The 26,687-nt window shown below is 42.3% G+C and overlaps 1 protein-coding gene across 2 annotated transcripts in view; it reads left to right on the top strand.

Annotated features, from left to right (window-relative positions):
• Positions 1-24,828, top strand: part of AKAP6 (A-kinase anchoring protein 6) — a 500,321-nt gene extending 475,493 nt beyond the window's left edge. For both annotated transcript variants that reach the window (XM_062205295.1, XM_062205294.1), the window contains exons 13-14: positions 14,969-18,383; positions 24,457-24,828. In XM_062205295.1, the coding sequence (XP_062061279.1) occupies positions 14,969-18,346 (3,378 nt within the window). In that variant the 3' untranslated portion in view covers positions 18,347-18,383; positions 24,457-24,828. The remainder of the gene's footprint in view (positions 1-14,968; positions 18,384-24,456) is intronic.
• The last annotated feature ends 1,859 nt before the right edge of the window (positions 24,829-26,687 follow it).

Genomic DNA, 26,687 nt, shown 5'->3' with positions numbered 1-26,687 from the left:
AAATGCTTTAAAAAATAGTCTTTCCTTGTCTGGTAAAATCACTACAACTCCCTGGATCTTTTCCAGGCAATTTTCTGAATTTTAAAAAGCATTCCTTAACTTAAATCTTAATTATATTTATTTATTTATTTTTAAATATTATCCACAGTGTTGTTTTTTTTTTAAGTGATCAGAGTGTTTTTCTTTCTTTCTTTTTTTTAAAGATTTATCTATTCATTTGAAAGACAGAGTTACAAAGAGGCAGAAGGAGAGAGAGGTCTTTCATCTGCTGGTTCACTTCCCAAATGACTGCAACAGCCAGAGCTGGGCCGATCTGGAGGCAAGAGCCATGCCGGTGCAGAGGCCCAAAGACTTGGGCCATCTTCTACTGCTTTCCCAGGCCGTAGCAGAGAGCTGGATCGGCAGTGGAGCAGCCAGGACTTGAACCAGCACCCATATGGGATGCCTGCACTGAAGGCAGTGGCTTTTACCAACACCACAGCACCAGCCCCAAACCTTAATGATATTTAGCTAACTAGATTCACCCGCATAACCCTGACCTTTCCCTTTATTTTTACACTTAAGTGATAGTAGTTATGTTTTGTTTATTATTTTATTTATTTGAAAATAGGAGTAGGGAGAGGGAGTGAGAGGGAGAAAGAGAAAGAGAAAAAAAAGGAGTGATCTCTCATCTTCTTCTTTTCCTAAATGCTTACAGCAGCCAGGGGTGAACTAGGCCTAAGCTGGAAGCCAGAAACCCAATCCACGGCTCCGATGTGGGTGGCAGGACTCAGCTACTTGAGTCCTCACCTGCTGCCTCCCAAGATACACAGTAAGGAGAAGCAGGAACCAAGAGCAGGACCAGGATTTGAAACCAGGCTAGAGTAGCTTGAATAATGACAACTACTTCTAAACACTAAAGGGCTAGAAGCTCCTAAAATAATCCCATTTCAAGAGCAATTTTACATGTAAAAAAAATTCCACTTTGTAATGTAGGATGAAGAATTTTTAATTTGCTAGCAATTGAAATATCTCACATTCTCTGTTACTCACCCCATTGACATCAGCATCCGTGTTCCTTTCCCGGCTCTTGATGCAGCTCTTGTCATCCCCAAGAACTAGAAAGGGAGTCACAGCGATAAATATGCGGAGATATCCCTTCTTCTCCAGGATAACTGTGCGTGGAGCCGAGGTCAGGAGGTATGAGCTGCTGTGCGGCTGTCTGTCCGTGCAGGAGTGAGAGAAGACACATGAGTGGAGGACTTTGAGCAAGTCCTACGCACGGGGTGGTGTTTCCTAAAGGAACTTCAATAGGCCTGTACTGCCTACTCAGCGTCCCCATGAAGGACCTCATTATTGGCTAAAGAACTTAGAGTGCATCTAAAATTATCAATGACTGGGAAAGAGTTAGATGGGAAATTAGGCACCTTTGTATTTTAAAGGTTAATCATATAAGATCAGTAGCCTACCTTGTCCAAATTGATGCACGTTAAAATTGTTTTAATTCATAAGGCAAATGCAGAGAATTTTAGGGGATCCAAGAGAACCCAGGCCTTTTTTTTTTTTCTCATTTCTTTTCTTGTTTTACGATCTGAAAGCGCCCACTTCAAATACGGGAGTCCGATTTTCAAAAGCAATTCCTCCATTTTTTTTTTTTTTCCCCTCTCTGAGCAGCACTCCTACGGTAGCAGTGGTAAAATAAACAACAATGTGTTGGATTTTGTTTCTCTTTATCTATATGACATTTGTGTCATCACCGTAGCTCTAATCCATATTCAGGTCTTCATGTTTGGTGTGCAGTAATATGTAAATTATCTCGCCAGCTGCATGGAGCAGTGTTTGTTTATTCTATTTCTTCTGGCACTGCGCAGAACTGAATTTCTGCCAAAATGGGGCTGCTTCAGGGAGGACTGATGCTCCAGGAGGAAGTTTTGAAAGGAAACACACATCATAAGTCTTCACTATGCGAAGCAGCAAAATCAAAACAAACTTTGTGTTTACTAAAATATCAGTATTATGCATGTAAAATAATGTGTTTGTTCAAATACAATGAGCACACTGCCCATCTCCAAGAAGCTCGGCAAACGTGGGCTTTCGAAATGAGGACACAATGCTGAGAAAGCTGGTGCATTTTTATTCTTGGAAAGAAAACAGGTGAAATGAAACAGACAGAGACAACATCTCGAAGTTTAAGGGGGAGAGAACTATTTTAACATGCATATTAATCTCTGGAAACACATGGCAGTTACAGGCATTTAAATGTGGACAGCTGTGGCGTTTAAGTGTTAAAAAATTTCATTAATGATGCATAGAGCTATCTACTTCTGTTGGCAGGCCTTTCAGTCTTCAATCTGACACTTCCTTTTTTACCCAGCAAGCTAATTTCCCCTCTTTTGTGAGGAGTAACTGTTTTCACACTACTGCTTACCCAGCAAGCCTCCTTATTGTTTCATGGTTAATTATCATCTCCAGCTTCACCTTCCCCAGCGAAGGGAGCAAGCCTATTCCTCCCCAGTGCTAATGAAAGCTGGGCTTTATGGGTGCACTGTGTAAATAAATGCAACATAATAAATGAGTTCCTAAAAGTTTATGGAGTCACACCTCATCTAGTGGCTTCACTAAATAATGAAGGAAAATGATGAATTTGGCAGGGGGCTTTAATTTTAGAGAGAAAATAAAGCAGTTGTCAGTTTACTGTGGAACCTGTCTGAAGGTAGACGTAAGGGGTCTCCATTTATGCAAGCTCCCTGGGATCAGCAACCGTGTTTGCCAGGAGAACGCCTTACAGAGTAGGACCTGGAAAAGTAACATTGGGTTAGTCCAAGGTGTAGTGGTCATCTGGCACTGTAGTTCCCTGACTGCTTGCTCTTCAATAAGAGGAAAAAGAGCAGCCAAGTTTTATGTAGTGCCCAGTATATTGCATGCCTGCAAAGCAGATACAAGATGTGGATGCTACTATGGTCAGGTGCCGGGAGGATTGAATTCCCCAGGTCTTAGCTCACCAGCTGGTCAGTGTCTTTGCCTCCCTATGCTATGCACTCAGTGTATTCTTAGTGTCTGGCTTAAGGTCCCAAGCCCCTAATACTGCTTTTGTAAAAATCTGCAAAATGAGTTCAGATTTTCAGATCATTTTTCTCGAGATTGAAATTTTCATTTCTTTGATTCGGGAATCTTTGGTTTGCACTGCAGTTTGAATTAAGGTCCTGACACATAAAACTCTCAAGAGCCCAGGATTGAAGCTCCTGTTCCAGTTTTAAAATTTAATCAAATATCAGGATCCTTGGTATTTTTCCCTTGAGGTCACAAAGAAAATCCTCCAGGGAGTTTACATTTTTAACACATCTGAGGGCTCTAGAGCAGGAATCAGAAATATGAAATCTCCTGGAAACTTACTTCAAAGACGTTCATTACCTTCTAGGAAAATTCATTCTGAAATTTCAAGCAAATTTATGAGCATCAAGTGTAAGTTGTAAACTCAGGGGAGATGTTCTAGCAATTCTGAGACTTGTTAGTATCCCCTAAGACAAAAAGCAGTTGTCTTTATGAGAGGCTATTTAAACAATGCTATAAATCAAATGAAATGAAATCAGATATAGAAACAGGGCTAAGCCATCTTAAGAAAATGAATCATAGCTGACCTGCCCATTAATCAGCCTAAACTTTGGAATAATCAGGTAAAAAACATGGGGAAAGCAAGTTTGGTTGACTGGCATACATAAGATGGAATAGAAGCTAAGATAATTTGTACCATTTCGGATCATTCATAATTTACTAATCTATATTGGCCTACACTTTATTCTTATCTTTTCCCTGAATAATGAGTTATAATCATAATCTCATAGCAAGAACAACAATAATCTTCAGGGATTGCATCTCAAGACCCTCCAGTGAAGCCACAGATCATACCATAACCTATAAATACTATGGTCTGTTCCTACTCACAATCTTAATGCCTTTTTCATCTTAACTAAGCACTTACCATGCATTGTGGCTGTAACTTTACAGTCTGAGATGTAACAGCAAAATGAACGAAATTTCTTTTTCGTTCTTTACAGTTTCCCGGTTAGAAGGTGCATTCTTGCCACAGATACTATCAATATCAGCATATGATTTTTTTTTTCCTTTACTAAGTGGAAAATTTACTAATTTTCATTAAAATTTACTAAGTTGAAAATTACTAATTTTCACTTAAAGAAAGTGCTTCAAAGCTCCTCTTGGACATCTCTGGGTTCTTAGCATCTCTACTCTTGTACTTTATGCTGTTATTAAGTAAAATAATGCAATAGATACCTCAACAGTCAATCTGATAATGAAAATGGCTACTAAGTGACTAACTGGCAGGTAGCTTATACAGCGTGGATACACTGAACAAAGGGAAGAGTCACCTCCCAGGCAGGATGAGGAGGAGCAGAGCAAGTTTTCATCATACTACCCAGAGCAGTGTGCAATTGAAAACATGAATTGTTCCTGGAGTTTCCCAGGTGCTATTTTTGGGCCATGGTTTTGGAAAGCAAAACCGCAGAGAAGGGGGGATTTCCATATGTACTTGGGAAAGGGGATGAATCCTGAACGTGAGTCAGCTCTGTTCTCTGATGTGTGACTTTTCAGTGAGACCTCAGCATGTTACCAAAGCTCTCCTGGTATAATAGGCTACCTAAAGATCATGCTAAGAATCTGTTTTCTTAAAATTCAGTCTGAAAATTGGGATGTTAAGTCTATATTTGCTAAAAAATATGCTTTGTAAGTTAAAAATCATAGATTTTTATTTATATGGGTTCCTTATAAAGGAGAGAAAGGGGTATATTTTTCCCTAAGATAAAGGTGAAGCAAAAATTACATCCAGGGACACAAAACTCAGACTCCTGGCAGTCAGAGGCAAACAGCAATCAGCCAGAACAATGCAAGAAAAATGAAGCCAGATGTTATCACTAAGGGGAGAAAATCCTTTGTGCAACTTGGTGTGTGGGTCTGTCATTGTCACCCAGATTTACCATGTGGTAGAATGAAAAAAAAAATAGGCTTCCATTTTCCTTCCATTAGAATTTTTGTTTTTAAAGATTTATTTATTTACTCGAAAGTCAGAGTTACAGAGAAAGAGAGAGAGAGAGAGAGGAAAAGAGAGAGAAAGAGGTCTTCCATCCGCTGGTTCACTCCCCAGTTGGCCGCAAAAGCCAGAGCTGCACCTAACTGAAGCCAGGAGCCAGGAACTTCCTCCAGGTCTCTCACTTGGATGCAGAGGTCCAAGCACTTGGGCCATCTTCTACTGCTTTCCCAGGCCACAGCAGAGAGCTGGATCAGAAGAGGAGCAGCCGGGACTAGAACTGGCTCCCATATGGGATGCTGGCGCTGCAAGCGGCGGCTTTACCCACGATGCCACAGCGCCAGCCCCCAGTTAGAATTTTTACAACTTCTTTGAGGTTATATTTCTTTTTGAGTTTTTTTATTTATTTCCATTCTATATAACACTAAAGAGTTTATGGAAATCCTTTTTGTTTCAAAACCTCTACCTAATTTTTTAAAATTTCGTTTTAAACAATTCTAAATTTAGGTACTTCTTGAAACTCTCAAGAAAATTCCAAGGAAACAAAATAGTGACTGAGAAGAGGAAAACAAAACAATTTTCTTATTCAGTCTGTTCTGTGTACAATAAACATTTCAGTATGTTCCTGTATAGAGGGATAGAATAAAATAAGTTACCAGTGGAAGTTGCTTAGTTTTCTGGTTGCTTCAAGTAAAACATTCAGAGTTGAGTGGGAAAGTAACTTTCTTGGGACTGATGCTAAACAAATAGGAATGATGATTTACATAAGATTTAACTTGTTTAAGAATAATATAACTTGTTGGGAGCTATTCTACCATCACCCTTTCACTTTAATAATACCAGCACTGAAATAACTGTGAATGAGAAGATTTAGAAATTACAGCATATCTATGTTTCCTTAATTAATTGGCACAAAAATATTACTTGTCTTTAACAACACTGTTTCTCTGTGTACCACATTTCTTTCTTTATTTTCAAAGATGTATTTATTTATTTGAAAGTCAGAGTTACACAGAAAGATAAGGAAAGGCAGAGAGGCAGAGAGAGAGAGGTCCTCCATCTGCTGGTTCACTCCCCAGTTGGTTGCAGTGGCCAGAGCTGCACTGATCTGAAACCAGGAGCCAGGAGCTACTTCTGGGTCTCCCACTTGGGTGCAGGGGCCCAAGAATTTGGGCCAACTTCTACTGCTTTCCCAGGCCATAGCAGAGAGCTGGATCAGAAGTGGAGCAGCTGGGACTCGAACTGGAGCCCATATGGGATGCTGGTACTGCAGGTGGCAGCTTTACCCACTACACCACAGCCCTGGCCCCTGCACAACATTTCTGAAAGCAAAACTAGGACTTTTTTTATACCAAGGAACTCTACTCTCTGGCCACCTGCTGGATATCCTACCTTTAATCTAGTTCTAACACTATCTACTATCTACCTGGGGATCTAACCTTAGTCTCTAAAGTAGCAACGTGATTTTGTTTATTCAGTGGCTTTTCTTAATTCACATAAAGTAATCATGTAAAAGTGAGCAATTCATTGGTATTTAGCAGATTCACAGTGTTGTGCATCTACCACCTCTAATTACAAAATGTTTTTATCACCCTAAAAGGAAATCACACACATGTTAGGCAGTTTCTTCCCTTTCTTTACCCACTTCCTGCCACGGCAACCATCAGTCTTTAATTTCTATGGATTTATGTATTCTGAATATTTCACATAAATGGACAGGGTACAGTTGGGTCACCAACACAATAGGTTTCTCATCTGAGGATTCAACCAACTGCTAACCAAAAATATTTGGCAAAAAAAGAGGCCAGCGATGTGGTGAGGGTGTTAGGCCACCTTCTGTGATGCTGCACCCCATATGAGCAATGATTAAGTCCCAGGCGCTCTGCTTCCAATCTAGCTCCCTGCTAATGTGCCTTGAAAAAGCAGTGGAAGATGGCCCAAGTACTCAGGTCCCTGCCATGCAGCCCCAGGTGGAGTTCTAGGCTCCTGGCTTTGGCCTGACCCAGCTGCAGCCCCAGCCATTGCAGCCCGCTGGGGAGTGAACCAGTGGATGGATGATCACTCTCCTCCCTGCCCCGTTTCCCTTTCTCTGTCTCTCTCTCCAACTCTGCCTTTCAAACCAATAAGTAAATTTTTTGAATCTGTACTGAACATGGACAAACTTTCTTTCCATGTCATTCTCTAAACAACACAGTTAACAATCATTGACATAGCATTTGCATTGTATTAGATATTGTAAGTAACCTAGAGATGAAGTTACAGTGCATGGGAGGGTTGCATAGGGTACTTACAAATGCAAAACCATTTTATAAAAGAGACTTGAACATCCATGGATTTTAGTATGTGTGAGGGAATCCTGGAACCGGTCCTCTCTAGACACTGAGGGACAGCTAACTGGGTGTGATTTTTCCGACTGGCTTCTTTCACTGAGGAGGTTTTCATGGCTGTTAGCTTTTTAAACTGAGAGTTGGTACCAGTTTGAAAGCCAGAGATTTTCTTGGTGATTTGTCTGAGTGTGGTTTAACCTCAAGACCTTCTCCCAGATCTCTTTGACACTTCAGGAGATCCTGAGGTCTTTTTTCCTTCAATCCACCTATTAAATAGTATTTTTAAAAAGATTTTTATGTATTTATTTGATAGGTAGAGTTATAGAGAGAGAGAGAGAGAGAGAGAGAGAGAGAGAGAGAGAGAGCGAGCCAGGTCTTCCATCCGCTGGTTCACTCCCCAAATGGCTGCAACAGCTGGAGCTATGCCAATCTGAAGCCAGGAGCCAGGTGCCTCCTCCTGGTCTCCTATGTGGGCACAGGGGCCCAAGCACTTGGGCCATCATCCACTGCCTTCCTAGGCCACAACAGAGAGCTGGACTGGAAGAGGAGCAACCGGGACTAGAACCTGGTGCCCATATGGGATGCCAACGCCGCAGGCTGAAGATTAACCTAGTGCGCCATGGCGCTGGCCCTAGTAAATAGTTTTTGAGAACCTGTTCTATGCCAGCCACTGTTTTAGGTACCATGATTCTAATGGAGACAAGACAGGCAATGTCCCTGCCTTCATGACATTTGTTCATAAGAAGAAAAACTCTGCTTTGTACTGTCCAATTCCCTATTGTCCCTGGTCCCAGGTAAGAACAAAGGAGTTTTTACTATTATAAAACTTAGTTTTAAGCATTTCCATTTTCATCTGCTTTGGAATTATCTGTGTAGTCAACATGAGGAAATGTGTCTGTGTCAGTACTCATTTTAGTGAGGTTTGTGAGATGACTTTGGATTTTACTTGTCTGTTTTGAGTTTCTGATCGGCTTTGTTATTGAAAAAGAGCATTCACTAGACCAGTTTTTGATCATTAGTGTGAGATAGACTTTCAAAGCGTTTTCTGAGCTGAGACAAGTTACTTTAACATTATTGTCAATCTGATAGATAGCGAGCAGGATTTGATTGCTCTAATGTGTCAGTTGTGATAGAATTTCACAGACAATGGACTTGCCTTTTGAAAAAAGATTATTTTCAGGAAATAGAAATTCTTTGAGCTGTGGGCCTGGCGGAGGGCTAGGCAGGTGTCTTTTTCTCATTTGGTTGTTTCTGTGAGATAAACCAGGCTAGGGCATGGAAAGACAAATGCATCACCCCATTTCTGGTTCAGTGGGAGCAAGGAGCCTGACCAGTGTTTATCTCATTGACTCTCATGCATGTAGTTGCACGAAACAGATTAGTCGCACAATTACCAGCCTTCAAGCAAACACTGTTACAGTCATGTAACCTGCAGTCATACTGTCCTCCTAGCGATTCAGCTCAGGGAATATATGCTGATAGCTGCCAGTCACTGTACTCCCACTGTGTGCCAGGCCTTCTTCCTAGGAATTTACACACATTTTCGGATTTCAAGTCTTCAACAGTTTAAAAGGTTAAACACAATGGGCTGTGATTATCCTATATGTGTGTACATGTGTATGTATATGTGTGTGTGTATATATATATATGATTATCCTATATGTGTGTATATGTATATGTGTGTATATCTATATGTGATTATCCTATATGTGTGTATGTATATGTGTGTGTATGTGTATGTGTATGTATATCTCAGATGGAACTGAGCCATATGGAAATTGTCTAGGCTCACACAGCTGGCAGGTGGGAGGGGGTATCCCGGATTCAAACCCAGAGCTGTTTGGGTTTTTGTCTCTAATCCCCAAATGGGTGATAAACAGTGAACATTAGTCTTTTTGTCCTTCTTTTATTTTCTTTTGTGTTTTTTTTTCCTAACTCTGGATCTCTACTCTGCACAACAAAAAGCATAGTACTGCAAACTCAGAATTCTCTTAAAAATGGTCTTTCTGTTTTCTGGGGAGCAGCTACTACTGTTGGTTATTTTTTTTTTTAATTTAAAGTTTCTCCCCCAGTCTAACTTAGGAAAGTAATTGTGCAGCTAATGCTCAGACACTTAGTTTCAGGTTAGGGGCAGGACTAGGGAAAATATTGTACCAAACAAGAAGAGTCAGGGTATGATGCTAGAATTTTCCCCTGCTCAAGTGGCTTTCTCCACCCTATCAGTGCATTATTTTCTCCCTTCTCTCAATACCCCCTCAAATCTCCATGGGTCTTCTTCTCACCCTAAGACGAGGATGATATCTTTATCCTCTAACAATTAATACTGTTTTGGTTTGGTCATTGTTGCTATTTGTATTTTTGGTGTAGTAGTGCTCTACAGAGCCCCACTCACAGTGCTGTTCAGTGAGCTCCTAGATGTAGAACAGACAGGGATCTAGAACAGACATTGCTGGGCCTCCACATGGTTTTGCCTGTTCTGAGCACCAGGAGGTTGACTAGAATACTCCGTTCACCCTAGTCATTTTGAGTTGTTTTTTTTTTTTTTTTTAAGGAAAAGCCTTTTCAAAGTTGCAACTTTTTTTTTTTTAGATTGATTGATTTATTTGAAACACAGAGTTAGAGGGAGAGACAGGGAGACAGCAAGATCTTTCATCAGCAGGTTCACTATTCAAATAATCACACAGCCAGGGCTGAGCCAGGCCAAAGTCAGGAGCCCGGAACTCCATGTGGGTGTCCCACATGGGTGGCAGGGACCCAAGCGCTCGGGTCATCTTCCACTGCTCTCCCAGGTACAGTAGCAGGGAGCTGGATCAGAAATGGAGCAGCTCGAACTTGAACCAACAATTTTATGGGATGCTGGCTTCGTAGGCAGCAGCTTAACATGCTGTACCACAGTGCCGGCCCGAAGTTTCAACGATTTAAGGAAGTTAAAGGAATCCAGAAGAGCTGTGTGGGATCTCTATTCAGTGGTTGTTTTGTAGAATGATAGATTCCTTCACCTCTACTCTACCCAATAGTGTGTTTCTCATCTCTTATAAACAGTTATTATTCAACCTAAAATTTTAAGAAAATCCTGAAAATGCAATCTTAGGAAACCTAATTCAATTAAAGCCATCCAAGTACAGAAGATATTAATTCATATATGTATTGCTGGCTGCAATTGGACTCCTAATTCATTCATTCATTCTTCTTCATCTTCCTCTTGTTCAGTGCTTGACCTTCTCCTCTTCCTGCTCATCCTTGTCATCATCACCTGCTGCTGCTGCTTCTGCCTCTTCTGCTTCATCACCACCATCACGTCTCCAACCACTTTGTCACTACCTTGCTATTTGTATATATTGTGGTAATATATATTCTTCTTCCTAGAATAAAAGTAATAAAATAGGGGCAAGCATTGGACCTAATAGTTAAGATGCCCATGTCTTATTTGGAAGTACCTGGGTTCAGTTCTTGCCTCCAGGTTCCTGTGAAACCAGACTTTGGGTGTCAGACCATGATGGCTAAGGTAACTGGATCACTGACACCCACATAAGAGACCTGGATTGAATTCTGAATTCTTGACTCTGACCCAGACAGGCTGTTGAGTTGAGTGAACTAGCAGTTGGGAGCTCTCTGTTTCTCTCCCTCCCTTTTCCTCCCTCCCTCCCTCCCTCAAATAAAATTAATAAATAGTTGGTTCCATTAAATTCATTAATTAGTTTGTTCTATTAAAATTAAAGACACATATGTTCTATTAATTTTAATAGAACCAACTAACTCTATTTCTTGAGCAGCTCTGTATAAATATATGTGTCTTTGTATGTGTGTAAATATGTAGGACCCTTGGTTTAGGTCAAAATTCTATACCCATGAAGCAAGTTAATGAATGAAAGATCCCAGGACAAGTCAATTTAATTCAGAATTATTTCTGGAACTAAAGGCTCTCTATTTGAACTCAATTTCCTACTCCTTTTGGTTTCATTCAAATATCTGAGCTGTTGGCTAAATTCATTTAGATTGGTCACTTTATTAAATGCAGAAACATTTGTGTCTTTTAAAAAAAAGTACCATATAATCTTCTAGGAAAACAACTGAAATAAAAACAAATGCCTAACTAACTTGAGCATTGTTGGCCTTGCTGGGCTATGTTGAGAGAGAACACTTAACCCAACAATTTCCCATCCCTTACATCTCTGTGTATACAAATCTTTTTTTTTTTTTTCCCAAAGGCCACGTTGTTTAGTTTTATAAATATTCTAATGTCCTTCCTCTTGGAAACTTCTCCTACTTTCTTGCCTCAGGGGAATTATTCTTTCCTAATGATCTTTATTTATTTGAAAGGCAGAATAACAGAGTTAGGGAGAGACACACACAGAGAGATATATCTTCTACCTGCTGGTTCATTCCCACAACATCCAGGACAGGGCCTGGCCGAAACCAGGAGCCAGTAGCACCATCCAAGTCTCCCAGATGGGTGACAGGAACCCAACTCCTTGGACAGTATCTGTTGCCTCCCAGGTGCATTAGCATGAAGCTGGATTGGAAGCAGAGCCAGGACGTGAACTGGCACACCCATATGGGAGGCACATGTCCCACGTGCAACTCAACTGACTGCACCACACTGCCCACCCAGGAGTGACTTTTATGGTTGAGCTTGAATCCTGAGGAAATGGAGATTTTATTGAAAATATTGATAGAATTTAATCCTTACCAGGAAGGGAGTGAGAACAGTTAGTCGCAGTTCTCCAAAATGAAACAAATTGAAGCCTCAACTGAAAATTTTCTAGTGGATCCTGTTAGATCATCTCTTTAATTGACATAGAAAAAAATGTTCAAAAATCATAACATATTTAAAACTTCCATAGGCTGAGGGGGTTTGAAAGTGGCAATATTACATCCCAAAGTTTAGTCTTACTACTTTATTTAACAAAGGATTTTGTTCCTTTAGGTTCTGCTATAAGTTTTTTTTGTTTTGTTTTGATTTAGGATTTATTTAGTTTATTTGAGACTCAGAGTTACATACAGACAGAGAGGGAGAGAGGGAGGGAGATCTTCCATCAGCTGGTTCATTCCCCAAATGGCTATTCCAGCCAGAGCTGGGTTGATCCAAATTCAGGAGCTAAGAGCTTCTTCCGGGTCTGCCACATGAGTGCAGGGGCCCAAGCACTTGGGCCATCTTCCACTGCTTTTCTCAGGCACATTAGCAGAGAGTTGGATCAGAAGAGGAGCAGCCAGGACTTGAACTGGTACCCATATAGTACTTACTATGCTACAGCACCGGCCCCAGCTGCTGTTAAGTTTTATACAACCTTAGGCTTGAATTTTTAAAGCCATAAAGGCAACATTTGATGATGATGATGTCATGGAATACCAGTCCGAGTTGCAGGAATCCTTTTGGCTTAGCTGCCAGCTGCATCCAGATAGCATCTATGTGTGAGCCCAGAGCTTTGGGACCTTTGTGGGAACCCTGTGCTGCTCAATGTTAAAGTCAACCAGAGAGGTATGAAGAGCACCTTGGAAAGACTTGTTCAATTATTCGTTAGCATTTTCAGAGTCCATTGACAGCCAAGATAGCATTTGAAATTAATATACCATTTGATCAGACTGATTGATTGTACCTACAGCTGAAGATTTTAACATTCATTGGCCATACAAATCGGTCATTAGTACTTCCTTTATCAGCAAGCAAAGAATAAACAGAAATTCTAATAAAAATTCATCACAGTAGATGTCCTCCATACCTAAGCAATTGTGATGACTGCCAGTGTACTAGATTAACTGCTGTAACATTGGCAGCAGGAAAGATTTCTGTTAGAAAATGTAAAAATATCCCTTAATTAATGTTTACTTTGTAACCAGACTCTTTTAAACTTAAGTAGGCTATACAGATAATCTCTTACATATCCAGGATAATAAAGTGCTAATGGGTATTTTATACTTAATGTGTTTGTGCGGTATCCTTTAACTGTTAGTCTTAGGAAGGATTGAGGGCTTCTTAGGACAGTTCTGCTAATGTGCTGCAGGTGAAGATTTTCCTCACTACTGAGGAATCAAAGCATCGTGGCCTGATTTTCCACCAGACACTTCATAATTCCGACTTGTAATGCGAAATTGCTGACCTGTTATCCCATGTGGCAATACTCTACCTAGCATGCCATGAATCCTCTTCAGTTTTGATAGCAAATTGGAAGGAATGATGAGAAGGAGGGAAAGAGATAGGTAGTGGGAACCGTTATGAATTGACTCAAGACCACTCCAGAGCAATTCTGCACACATTCAGAATTATAACTACCGGACACCGCCTCCTGAGCACTTCGCAATCATCAGCTCATTGAGTACGCACGGTGATCTTCAAGGGTAATAGTACCATCCCCCTTTACAGGTGATGGGGCTTGTGCTCAGAAAGGACAAGTCACTTGCTCAAGGTCACGCAGTTGGTCAGCTCTTGAGCTGTTCTGCTATCTCTAGAGCTATGCTCATCCAGCTGCACAAGATGAATTGAAGGCTTTGGATTGTGTCTCTTTTTCTATGAGTGAGCCTGTCAGGGCCTCCCACCTTCCTTGCATCTAGCACAAATCTAGACAGCTAATAGTAAGTAGGGATGGGGGAAGAATCTAGCCAGAGTCCAGGAGCCCACCCAGCTCCTGCGTCCCTGAATGTATCAAGCTCTTCCTAAATGGGGAAAATCAGAAATAAAAAAAAAAAAAAGATCAAGCATCCATGTGAGCAGACAGAGAGCATCGAAGGGAATCTGGGTTACTTGGTCCTCAGGAATCAGGGAAGTCTTTGGGTAGTTATCATTCTGGGGCTGGAGGTGAGCTTAAAGGGGAAATTTTGATGGTGAGAAACAGAGGTAAGACTGATAGCAGTGCCATCTGTAAGCCATGATCAAAGTGAATCCTCTATCCTAGAGAGAGACTGAGGAAGAGAGGGACCGCAAGACTCTGATTAAGGAACTACACTGGAGCACTCAGGGTCCAGGAAGACGGAGGTGAAGGAAACAGTGAAGTGTTACTCTTCTTGGTTGTGAATGGGAGGGGGGCCAAGATCTGCAGAGACAGAAACCTGAAGAGAAGGCATGAGGATGAGTACATGCCACAGTCAGTAGCCTCTGGCCAGTGGATGGTTCTCCGTGGTAGCTAAAGTTCCTAGCCCAAGCTGTTTCAAGTGGAGAACTCAAAAACAGGGGCAAGAGGGAGCTGGCCATGTTTGACTTCAAGTATTATTCCATTCTGGACTCCAGAACTAAACAGTGTTGACGCTGAATGCTTATCAAGTGATGTCATAGACCGTGCTTTTTTACCTTCATCTGCCTGACAGTTTTATCTTCGCCCAAACATTTAAAATGTAGAAGAATCAATGAGAAATGGTTAATTCCAGAAACTACAATTTGATTGCAATTATCTTGCTTTTTAATCTATGTTATTCCCTTCAGTGACAGATTACTATTGATACAAAAGCTGGTTTCAATAAATTTTGGATGTTAATCCAGAGAGGAATGGAGTTGGTAATTGTGCTGTCTTTTAGATCCATGCTTCAGGCAGTTTCCTTTGCCAACCTTTCCAAAAGATTTTGAATGGATAAAATGGTCCTGTTTATGTTCTTTAATTCCTCTTCTTTCCCCACCCCTTCTCCTGCACAGGAAGTTCTGAATGTGATTGATCCTGGCCTGATGGACCTAAATGGCATGAGTGAGGATGCCCTGGAATGGGATGAAATGGACATAAGCAACCAGTTAATTAGTTTGAATGAAGACTCAAATGACCTTGACCAAGAACCCCAACCTGTCCTGCCTTCCTTGAAGCTTGAAGAGACAAGTAGTGAGGACCCTGGTTATGAAGAGGAGGCGGGTGACCACGGGGGATCTCAGTATGCCACCAATGTTACCGCCCCCTCCAGTCCACACATTTACCAGGTGTATAGCCTACACAATGTTGAACTCTACGCAGACAGCCACATGCCGTTTCTGAAGAACAACCCGAAGTTCACTGGCATGACACAGCCCAGTGTTTTAACCAAGAGTCTCAGCAAAGACTCCTCATTTTCATCCACCAAATCTTTGCCAGATCTTCTAGGGGGTTCCAACTTGGTAAAGCCCTGCTCATGCTATGGAGGAGACATGAGTCAGAATTCAGGCAGTGAGAGTGGAATCGTCAGTGAAGGAGACACTGAAACCACGACCAACTCTGAAATGTGTTTGCTCAATGCAGTGGATAGGTCCCCCAGTAACCCTGAAACTGAACATCTGGACCCACAAATGGGAGATGCAGTTAACGTGTTAAAGCAAAAATTTAAAGATGAGGAGGGATGCATTAAACTTCCAAATAGCTCTCAGTCATCCATTTCACCAGTGGGTTGTGTAAATGGAAAAGTTGGAGATTTAAACAGTGTTACCAAACATACCCCTGATTGTTTGGGAGAAGAATTACCAGGAAAACATGATGTGTTTACATTTTATGATTACTCATACCTCCAAGGCTCAAAACTCAAATTACCAATGATAATGAAACAGTCACAAAGTGAAAAAGCACATGTGGAAGATCCCCTTCTTCGTGGTTTTTATTTTGATAAAAAATCCTGCAAATCTAAACATCAGGCTACAGAGTTACAATCAGATACACCTCCCCATGGAAGGATCTTGGCAAGTGCATCCCATGAAATGGATCGCAATTTGTATAAAAGTGGTGAACTAGAGAAGACACTCACGGGCATGCACAACGCCAAACAGCTCTCCCTCGTGTCTCGCAGTTCATCTATTGAGTCTGTTTCTCCAGGGGGGGATTTATTTGGATTGAGCATCTTTAAAAATGGCAGTGACGGCCTCCAGCGAAGCACTTCGTTAGAAAGTTGGTTGACATCCTATAAAAGCAATGAAGATCTTTTCAGCTGCCATAGCTCTGGGGACCTAAGTGTGAGCAGTGGTTCAGTTGGTGAGCTGAGTAAAAGGACATTAGATCTCCTGAATCGTTTGGAGAACATCCAGAGCCCCTCGGAGCAAAAGATGAAGCGAAGCGTCTCTGACATCACTCTCCAGAGCAGTTCCCACAAGATGTCCTTCACTGGCCAGACGTCCCTGGACATGGCCTCTTCCATCAACGAAGACTCGGCGGCATCTCTTACAGAACTGAGCAGCAGTGATGAGCTCTCCCTTTGCTCAGAGGACATTGTGTTGCACAAGAACAAGATCCCAGAGTCGAATGCATCATTCAGGAAGCGCCTGAACCGCTCGGTGGCTGATGAAAGTGATGTCAATGTCAGCATGATCGTTAATGTCTCTTGCACTTCGGCGTGCACGGACGACGAAGACGACAGCGACCTCCTCTCCAGCTCCACACTCACCTTGACGGAAGAAGAGCTGTGTATCAAAGATGAAGATGACGACTCCAGCATCGCCACGGATGATGAAATTTATGAAGACTGCACCTTGATGTCAGGGCTGGACTACATAAAGAACGAACTGCAGACCTGGATTAGGCCTAAATTGTCCTTGGCAAGAGATAAGAAACGGTGTAATGTCAGTGATGAAGGGAAGGGCAGTAAAGATGTGAGTAGCAATGAGATGACCCATCCCTCTGATACCCTGAACATTGAGGCCCTCCTGAATGGCTCCATAAAACATCTCTCTGAAAATAATGGAAATGCTAAGAACGCACCCCATACCTGTGAGTTAGGGACAAAGGGTGAAAATAAGAAAACCATTTTCAAAGTTAATAAAGATCCATATGTGGCGGATATGGAAAATGGCAACATTGAAAGCACTCCAGAAAGGCAGAAGGGCAAAATGAATGGGATTGCAAAGGGATCGGAAAATCTTGGTTCCAATGAGGAAAAGATCTCAGAGAGTGAACCCTGTAAGTGTTCAGCATTCATGGATAGTTCGGGTGGTTCGAGTGTTGCTGGAAAGGACTTTGTTCCCCAAACTGTCAGACATCTTTCAAAGAAATGTCAAGATCACCCCCATTTTGAAAATCAAAGTGCTGATTCCACTCCTACTGAGCAGTCTTGCCCAGAACTAGCTGTAGAAAGCAGAGTTAACAACAGACAAGACTGTGATGTTCCCAAATCTTCATCTAATGACACATCAAGTTCGGCTGCAAAATCTGCTGGCTGCTGCCTAGCACTTGAACAAAACGATACTGAGGAAAATGCTTCTCTCAGCGATGGCACTTCCTGTTGCAACTGTGAGACAGATGTTCTCCATCACAAAGAGGCTGAAGACTGCTCAGTACATGACTTTGTGAAGGAAATCATTGGCATGGCTTCTACAGCCCTAAAAAGTAAATCCCAACCTGAAAACGAGGTGGCTGCTCCCACTTCATTAACTCAGATCAAGGAGAAGGTGTTGGAGCATTCTCACCGACCCCTCCAGCTGAGAAAAGGAGACTTTTATTCCTACTTGTCTCTCTCATCTCATGACAGCGATTGTGGGGAGGTCACCAATTACGTAGACGAGAAAAGCAACACTCCATTGCCGCTGGACACTGCAGACTCCGGCTTAGATGAAAAGGAAGACATTGAATGTTTCTTTGAGGCCTGCGTTGAGGATGACCGTGATCGAGAGGAGCCCTGTTTCTCAAGTGCTCCTCCCAGTGAATCCCCAGTTCCTGAGAAAGCTACAGGGCCCCTACAAGCTCCAGCAAGCTCTCCTAAGACCAGGGATCCTTGTCTCTTAGCTGATGGTGCAGACACGTTGGCTCTTTCAAGGCCTGCCCCTCAGAAAGAAATGAGTGTCAGAAAGGAAGTGGATGGTTTACCCCAAACTTCCAAAAGCGACACAGAAAGCTCAGAGCTGACTGCTTCAGGACGAGGTGATGCAAAGGAGAGTGCAGGAAAAGCAAGTACATCTGGAACGCTAGAAGAACACGATGCTACGGCAGCCAGATCTGAAGTTGAAGACCTCTCCTTGCAAAAACACCAGGCAAAAGCCAAGACTGCGTTGCCTCCCAGCCCCAAAGCTATAATCTGTAAAGAAAAGCTTCTCAACATTCATGAAGTACGACACAGAAATATGCATAGATAGAATGTGTGCCCCCAGCATGGAAATCATCTCACGAAAGGTATGTAGAGTCCCAACACCGTTTATATGTACTTGAAAATTGAGGTTTGACTCTACAAACTCGTGACTCATGATAGAAAGGAAAAGGAGTCAGAATGACTGGTGTCACAGGTGTGTATGTAGGTAAGAATTTTAGGTAGAAGGAATGCTCTCCACAATGAAAGTAAGTGTGACGTGAAGTGGGGGAGAAACAGTGAAAATTGAGTTTAGTGACATTGTCTTTAATACATCATTCTGGCAAGAAGAATACAAAATTTAAGGAAATAACTGAACGATGTTTTGGGTTTTAGTTTCTTCCACTGAGGGAGAAAACAAGGTTATCCATGTGCAGCTATACCCCATGATCAAAATACATGCACAGGGGCTGGCGCCACGGCTCACTTGGCTAATCCTCCGCCTGTGGCGCCTGCACTTTGGGTTCTAGTCCCGGTTGGGGCATCGGTTCTGTCCCGGTTGCTCCTCTTCCAGGCCAGCTCTCTGCTGTGGCCCGGGAAGGCAGTGGAGGATGGCCCAAGTGCTTGGGCCCTGCACCTGCATGAGAGACCAGGAGGAAGCACTTGGCTCCTGGCTTTGGATCGGCGCAGCTCCAGCCGTAGCAGCCATTTGGGGAGTAAACCAACAGAAGGAAGACCTTTCTCTCAGTCTCTCTCTCTCTCTCACTGTCTAACTCTGCCTGTAAAAAAAAAAAAATGCATACACAGGAACAATGCACCCCATTTCCGTTTCCCGGGCAGAGCTGCCTCGCTCATGCAGGGCCCAGAGATGGCCAGTGTTTGGGCTAAAGGCTGCACCTCCTGATATGGGTCGTCCTTTGATGCTTCTGTCCTAGGTAACTATCTTCACGTTTTCTTCCCCAGCAGAAGGCTGTGCTGTCACAGCTCCTAACCACCGCCAGGGCTGAGGATTCTAACAGGGCGGGAAAGTTGATGTTAAAGAAGAGGCTATTATTTATCCACACACAGATGGGGAACAGGCATAGAAAGCAAATGTAGAGAGAATCCATGACAAGCTAATAGCGCCTTGATAAAAACAGAATTTTTGAATTTTGCCTGAAAGCGACAGGCTGATTTCCATCAAATTTTTTAAGAAAGTCATTCCCCTCTTTATATTTAATAAGACAGCTATTGATTGATAATCCTGAGATGATGATGTAGCTCTAAAAGTGACACAGAGATTCTGCTGTTTCCCATCTCTAAGCCCCAGTGATGAATATGCTTTCTCTATCAAGTTTAAAGAAGGAGATCAGAGCTTTCCAATGTGGAAGTCATATTTCACCAAAGTGTGAGGTGCCAAGTGCCATCCCACACCCGCCTCCCCCCCCACTCCGGCAGCTTAATGCGGTAACCTAAACTCGTGCTATAGGAAATGAATTACAGAAGCAATCTACCCTAATTTGTTAACTTATTCAAATAACAGTTATTATACTTAACTATGCTAAAGATTATCTTTTTTGTGGCAGATTGTTTATTTTTTGATGAGCCTAATTACTGATTTTCTAAAAGTAATTTACATTTATTACAAATACATCTTTTAAAATGTGACAGATAAATGTTGTTCACATAATGTATTATGAAAAAAGTTACTATTTAAAAACACATTATTTAATTTGAAAGATGAATGGCAAACATCATTATTTTTTTCCCTGCAACACCTGTGCCCTAAGCTCATTAAAATGTGTGATTCTGTGTAGAGCTGCTAGAAACGGGGAGTGTGGGGGGGAATCTATACCATACATATACCCTAAAAATAAACTCAGTATGCAAAATGGAAGAAATGCATCCTTCTTACTAATATAGCTCAACTAATTTTCCATGTTTCCGACTCTGTTTACAATTGGCTGCAAGTGAGGACAGAAGTAGGGGAGAGACAAATGTACTTTTTGCGGCTCGTGTCGGCCCTATAATCACAGGCTCCTTCAGTATGCGGTAAAACTGACCATTAAGGGAAAATAACTGGCACTCCAGAAGCTGCGTCAAAACAAGTCCTATTAGAACCAATTGTACCGCTGGCGCTGCCAACCTCCGCAGAAAGGCTGGTGGAGCCTGGCTGATTTTGTTTTCCAAAAGGGGATAAAGGCTTGCAAGCAACACCACTCTGAACATGACATCACGCGGTTCTGACCCTCAAGTCAGCAGTCGTGCCGAGATCTGGAGCTGCGGAAACTCTGGCCTTGGAGAAGCCTCCGGGGGAGCACCAGCCCTTTTTGGTCCTCTGGAAATTTCTTCTCCCTCTTCCCTAGACACAGAATCGGCAGGACATGTAAGCGCTGAGCAGCTCCATCTCTGGACGTGGGGGAAGCGCATGCGCTAAGGGATCTGTGTAGCCCTCACATTTTACAAGCAGAGACAGTGTAGAACTGTCAGCCAGCCCACCTGCCAGTCACCAAGATTTTGTGGAGCCTCTGCGGAGGCTGGCCCTACGCTGGGCGAAGGAAGAAGCAGCCAGATTCCACTTCTGCAGAACTCACATCGCCCCCAAGTGACTCCTTGTCAGCGTAGAGCCGTTTGAACAGCCATGTTTGCTGGGCCCACGCAGTTGTTGTTCTAGTTGTTTTCCAGTATCTTGTGGACGCCTGAATTTTTCTCCAGTCATTAGCGTTGGGTACCTGGGTGTTAATGGTCACCTGCTTTAAAGTACTATCAACCAGGACAAGTTATTTGATCTCAAAATGTGGACATGCCTTCAGTAGTTTATGTTAGGAGTATATCATAAAATTGGGGCAAAATATGAGGTTTAGTGTCTGAAAAAACTCAACTGTTGTCATTGTTGTTCTTCTAGAAGATTCAAAAAAGCAAAAGGAAAAGCTTGACTTTTTGAAGTCATTTGAAAATTGTCAGCTAGGGTGCACTGCTTTTTTTTTTTTTTTTTTTTTTTTTTTTTTTTTAATTCAGGACAGTAAAATTCACCAACTTCCATTGCTAATTTTTTTTCCCATAAGTATGTTATCAGATGATGGTATGATTATAAGGCCTTCCAGAAAGGATATAACATAGAATAAGAGATGCAGTATGCCACAGTCGCAAAATTTTTTGAAAAGGTGTTTTTGTTTTTTTTGTTTTTTTTTTTTTTTTTTATTTACTGTGTTCTAATTAAAAGCCCACTGGAACTGCTTGAGAAGCTTTAGCGTGATCTAACAGTGTGCATTTGCACCAACTTCCAGGCTCACTGCTGTGCTTTTCACTTCTTCATTTGTGTGTCATGTTTCTATAAAAATAGAGAGGTCAGTTACAGCAAACCACATCAAAGGAAAGGTAAGTGGAGAGACGCAGCGCTTTCTGCGTAATTTGGAAGAAGCATCTAATGCATGTCTGGAGTGCCTTCTCGGACCTGCCTAAGAGATGCACTTTGCACTAATCTTTCCTCTGTATTCTGACAGTTATTTCTTCATAATCCTCATCATAAGGCTCTGATCTTTGATGAATGGGTTAACCCTAAACTGCAGGCTGGAAAAATCCCGTGGCATAAAAATTTAACTCATCAGATGCAGCCTGAGTATACGTTTTTCCCTTTTGGTTATGCCTTTTTTCCTTTGGGTTTGGGGTTCGGTGTGACTGTGTGCATGTATATGTGTGTGTGTGGGTGGGTGGGTGGATGTGTGTGTTGGGGGTAAGGTTGGAGGCTGTGTTTACTTAGAATGCATACATTTCCTTTAGAACCTCTTAATTTCATTGCCTTTCCTACTTTATTGGTCTGTAAATGTGATAGTTGGTGGCCTATAGATTTTACATTTCAGGCAATTACTTATATTTGTGAATGCTAAAGTGCATACATACACAGTTAAAAGTGCTACTGCTCAGTTTTTACAGAGAAAACTAAAGGCAAACATTTATCATATAAGCAACGCAAATTCTCATTCTATTAATTGGCTTGACACTAAGCGTTTGATATTGTCCAAAGCTGACCAAGCAGGTTTAAGAAACTACCTTTGGTGATAGTGTGTTCATTTTTCATTAGAAAATCTAGGTATAATCTTATAAAATTTACCTTAAAATCACTAGTAAATCAAGGTTTAGACTGTCAAGTATGTTTGAATTATTTTTTAAGATTTAGTTATTTTATTTGAAAGAGTTGCAGAGAGAGAGATGTCTTCCATCCAATGGTTCAATCCCCACATGGCCACAATGGCTACAGCTGGGCTGATCCATGGCCAGGAGCTGGGAGCTTCTCCCAGGTTTCCCACGCAGGTGGAGGAGTGCAAGGACTTGAGCCATCTTCTACTGCTTTCCCAGGCCACAGCAGAGAGCTGGCTTGGAAGTGGAGCCTCTGGGACTTGAATCAGTGCTCATATGAAATGCTAGCACTGCAGGCAGTGGCCTTACGCACTACGCCACGGCGCAGGCCTCATGTGTTCAAATTTTTCAGCACTTCTGAAAACCTGGACCTGCTGTGTTAAATAACAAAGATTTTATGGGACAGCATCTCTCTCTCTCTCTCTCTTTCTCTCTCTCTCTCTCTTCCTCCCTCCCTCCTTCCCTCCCTCCCTCCCTCTCTCCCTCCCCCCTTTCCCTCCCCCCCAAAATGCACACACACACCCCCCAATTCTGTGCTTCAGCTAATTTGTCCTACCTATTTCCAGGTAGCCCCAGTTGAAAGAACTGACTATCTGGAGAGACTGTAAATGTCGGCACTTAGCAGGACTCAATCTGCCTGACCCATGGATTCCCTTTTCCATGGCCAGATTTTAGATGAGTCACGGGCTCAGCGTTTGAACAGTGCACTGTGCTTTCTTGAGCTCCTGCACTGTTTACTGTACCACATTGCTTTCCATCTGTTCCTGTCCATCTCTCCCGTTCTTGATAATTTTTCATCTCTTCACAACTTCCTGTAGCTCCTATACAAGTTGCAAGATTGTAGGAAAAGAGAGGGAAATGGAATGAAAATACATGGCCCTAGAAGGGCAATAAAGCCACCTGATCCCAGACTTCAGAGCTCTGTGTTCCAGAAAAGCCAAAGTTTGCTTTTCTTGAGAGCTGATCAGAGGACCTGAAATAATCAGTCCGAAGAGTGGATTTGTTTCAGAGAAAAGTTCAAGTGATTTTTCTTACATTCTTTGAAACTATGTCTTTTTTTTTTTTTTTTTTTTTTGACAGGCAGAGTTATAGACAGTGAGAGAGAGACAGAGAGAAAGGTCTCCCTTCCATTGGTTCACCCCAAAACTGGCTGCTACGGCCGGTGCGCTGTGCCGATCCAAAGCCAGGAGCCAGGTGCCTCCTCCTGGTCTCCCATGCAGGTGCAGGGCCCAAGCACTTGGGCCATCCTCCACTGCCTTCCCGGGCCACAGCAGAGAGCTGGCCTGGAAGAGGAGCAATGGGGACTAGAACCCAGCACCCATATGGGATGCCAGCACCTCAGGCAGAGGATTAACCAAGTGAGCCACAGTGCCGGCCCTGAAAATATGTCTTTAAAAAAAAAATGGGTGTAGGGGCCTGTGTTGTGGTGCAGCGGTACCTGAAGCGCTGGCATTCCATATGGGTGCTGGTTCAAGACCCAGCTGCTCCTCTTCCTATCCAGCTCTTCACTATGGCCTGGGAAAGCAGTAGAAGACGGCCCAAGTGCTTAGGCCCCTACACCCACGTGGGAGACCCGGAAGAAGCTCCTGACTCCTGGCTTCTGGCTTCTGATGGGTGCAGCTCCAGCTGTTGTGGCCAATAGGGGAGTGAACCATCGGATGGAAGAGCTCTCTCCCTCTCCCTCTCCCTCTCCCTCTCCCTCTCCCTCTCCCTCTCCCTCTCCCTCTCCCTCTCCTCTCTCCTCTCTCCTCTCTCCTCTCTCTCTCTCTGTAACTCCGACTTGCAAATAAATAAATAAATCTTCTTTTTAAAAAGGGTGTATTTTCCACGGGTATCCTGGAATGGTGTTTTTTTTTTTTTTTTGTCAGTAATGTGAACCTTAAGCTATTAAAATTATGAAGATATTTACAGTTTACATATCTTTTCATTTCAGACCATTAGCAGATAATCCCACCATGGCTCCGCTGGCTCAAGCCAGCCTTCGTGGACCCCTCAGGGGCCATGATTTTGCAATGAAAAACATCCTTCTGAATGCTTTCCTTATCACTGTTTCATTTCTTGCAGATAAGCCTGGCTGCATCTCAGGGGTGGCCCCATCCTCCTGCCCTGGGCTGGTCTCCGGTTGCATCCCGTTGTCACTGCCGTACGTTACATGGACTTCCCGAGATGAAGCTTCCTCCTGATGCTGTCTGTCCACTGAGCCTTGGGATCCGGATGCGTGTGCCGGTTCTCCTAGGTGACCGTCTTTGAAGCTGAGCAGAGCTGCTCGTTCCTCCCGTGGAGCCCCTGTCCCAAGCTACCTCTGCCACCCACCCCCTCCTGCCAGCCACTTCTGTTTGTCTCCTCTCCCCACCCCATCTGCTCTTTAAACTTCTGCAGTTCACCGAATTGATGGTCCATTCAATTCACTTGTCTGGAATGCCCCCCCACCCCCCACCCCCCCACCTCCCACCCCCGGTTCTTGACCAAGTTCATGTTTCAGTGTGGATATGGTTCTGGTGTGACGCCTGTGTGTATTGAAAGAGGTTTACCTCGAAAGCCAGCATTTGATTTGATTGCAGCATAGAGAAGAAGTACTGGTTCCTCTCAAATTAAACAACTGTTAAAAGCGCCATTTTATTTATTTTATTTTGAAAATAATCTATGCAGCACTTCAAGAAATAGCTATATGGTGTTGTATATTATAAACTGGTGATATTCTATTAAATTATATATGTTTTGTTTTTTATGCTTCTTGAGGTGGTAATGAGAAAAAAAAAGTTTTTTAAAAAAGTGTGCCTTGCTGTATTTCTTATACCATTTATTTAAAAAGCTGCTTTCATGGTAAAATTCTGTTGGTTTGAAAGGAGGAAATAGCAAGGTTAAGATGTGTGAATAATTTCTGTATATATGAATAACCAACTCCGAACATTGATGTATAATGACAGTATAAAACGCTTTCATGTTTGTGATGTCTAGTGATGTGGAAAATATAAGCCTTAAATCTATTAGATTGCATGGTAATTAAAATTGGCATAATAAACATAGTTTATTGGGGGAAAAGGAAAATTAGTGATCTCTTCTACCTGTGTTCTTTACCAGATTGTTGCATCCGGTTCTGAAAAAAATTGTAACCTGTAACAGCTTCCAAAATATCCATATTGCATAAAAGGCTTAACATTACTTAAACTGGAGACTAGACCTGAAGCCTTTACAATTTTCTCAATCTTCTGGTCACTATAAAGACCTTGGAACAGCAAATGATGAAACATCAGTTCACTTCAGCTAATAAAAATTTATATTAGATTTTCAATTTCTACTCATCAGGCATAATGTTGGATTTCAGGTTAATTTGTATGTCTTAATTTATTTAAAAATTTTTGGATGGGTTTGATAGAAGGTTGGAAGAAAAGTATTGAAAATTGACTGTTATTTTGATTTAGTCTATAGGCTTTATACTTATTTATTTTGTAGCAAAGAAATTAGCAGAGAAATATTCCATTTGGCCTTTACTGTCTCTTAAATGCAATTTTAAATTTCTATCCTAACGCTTACTAAAGTGCCTGGCACACAGTAGGTATTCAATAGAACCATACTGAATGCAACTATTGAATTAGATAACACAGATGACATCCATCTCTCAACTTTAAAAGCCCTACCGGCAAACGTGGGCGTAATGCAGTATAAAGTTCCACAGTGTGTATCAAAATTCAGAAAGTGGAGAGAATGTCATGGAATCCTGTAGGCACAGACATGACAATCATTCATTCAACAGGGAGTTCGTAAACACCTTTTATCTGCCAGCTGTGATTCTGGATTCAGGGATGCAGCAGTGTACAGACAAAGGCCCTGTTCACCGAGGCTTACCCGCACGAGCCCTGAGTGAACACACAAGCGCCACGTGGTTGTCTTGGAGGTGAGGAAGAGAGGAAATGGAGCGAGAGAGGCACCAAGAGAGAGCAGCAGTGAGGCACAGGGAGGAAGATAAAGGGTTAGGAGAGACTTAGACAATAGAATGTTAGCAGAGCTCTACTGCAGAGGTGATAGGAGAAAAGGTAAATTGAGAGAGCTGATGGAGAATCATTTTCAATGTTAGGCTGGAGCTTTGTCTGTATTATGCTAAATAGTAAGGGAACTGGGTGGAGTCTTTGTTTTGCACTTGATTTTAACGTTAGCAGTTTCTTAGTACCACACCAGGAGCATTTAAACCATGCGTATCTATAATCCTACCACTTTAATGGATATTGGTGCCATTATGCCCCTTCTAATCTTTTCTATCCATGTTCCTAAAAGGATGAATCATTCTAGGCTTTTGA

The sequence above is a fragment of the Lepus europaeus genome, chromosome 11 (genome assembly GCF_033115175.1).
Source record: "Lepus europaeus isolate LE1 chromosome 11, mLepTim1.pri, whole genome shotgun sequence".
Classification (NCBI taxonomy): domain Eukaryota; kingdom Metazoa; phylum Chordata; class Mammalia; order Lagomorpha; family Leporidae; genus Lepus; species Lepus europaeus.
This window is presented reverse-complemented; position numbering and strand designations above follow the sequence as displayed.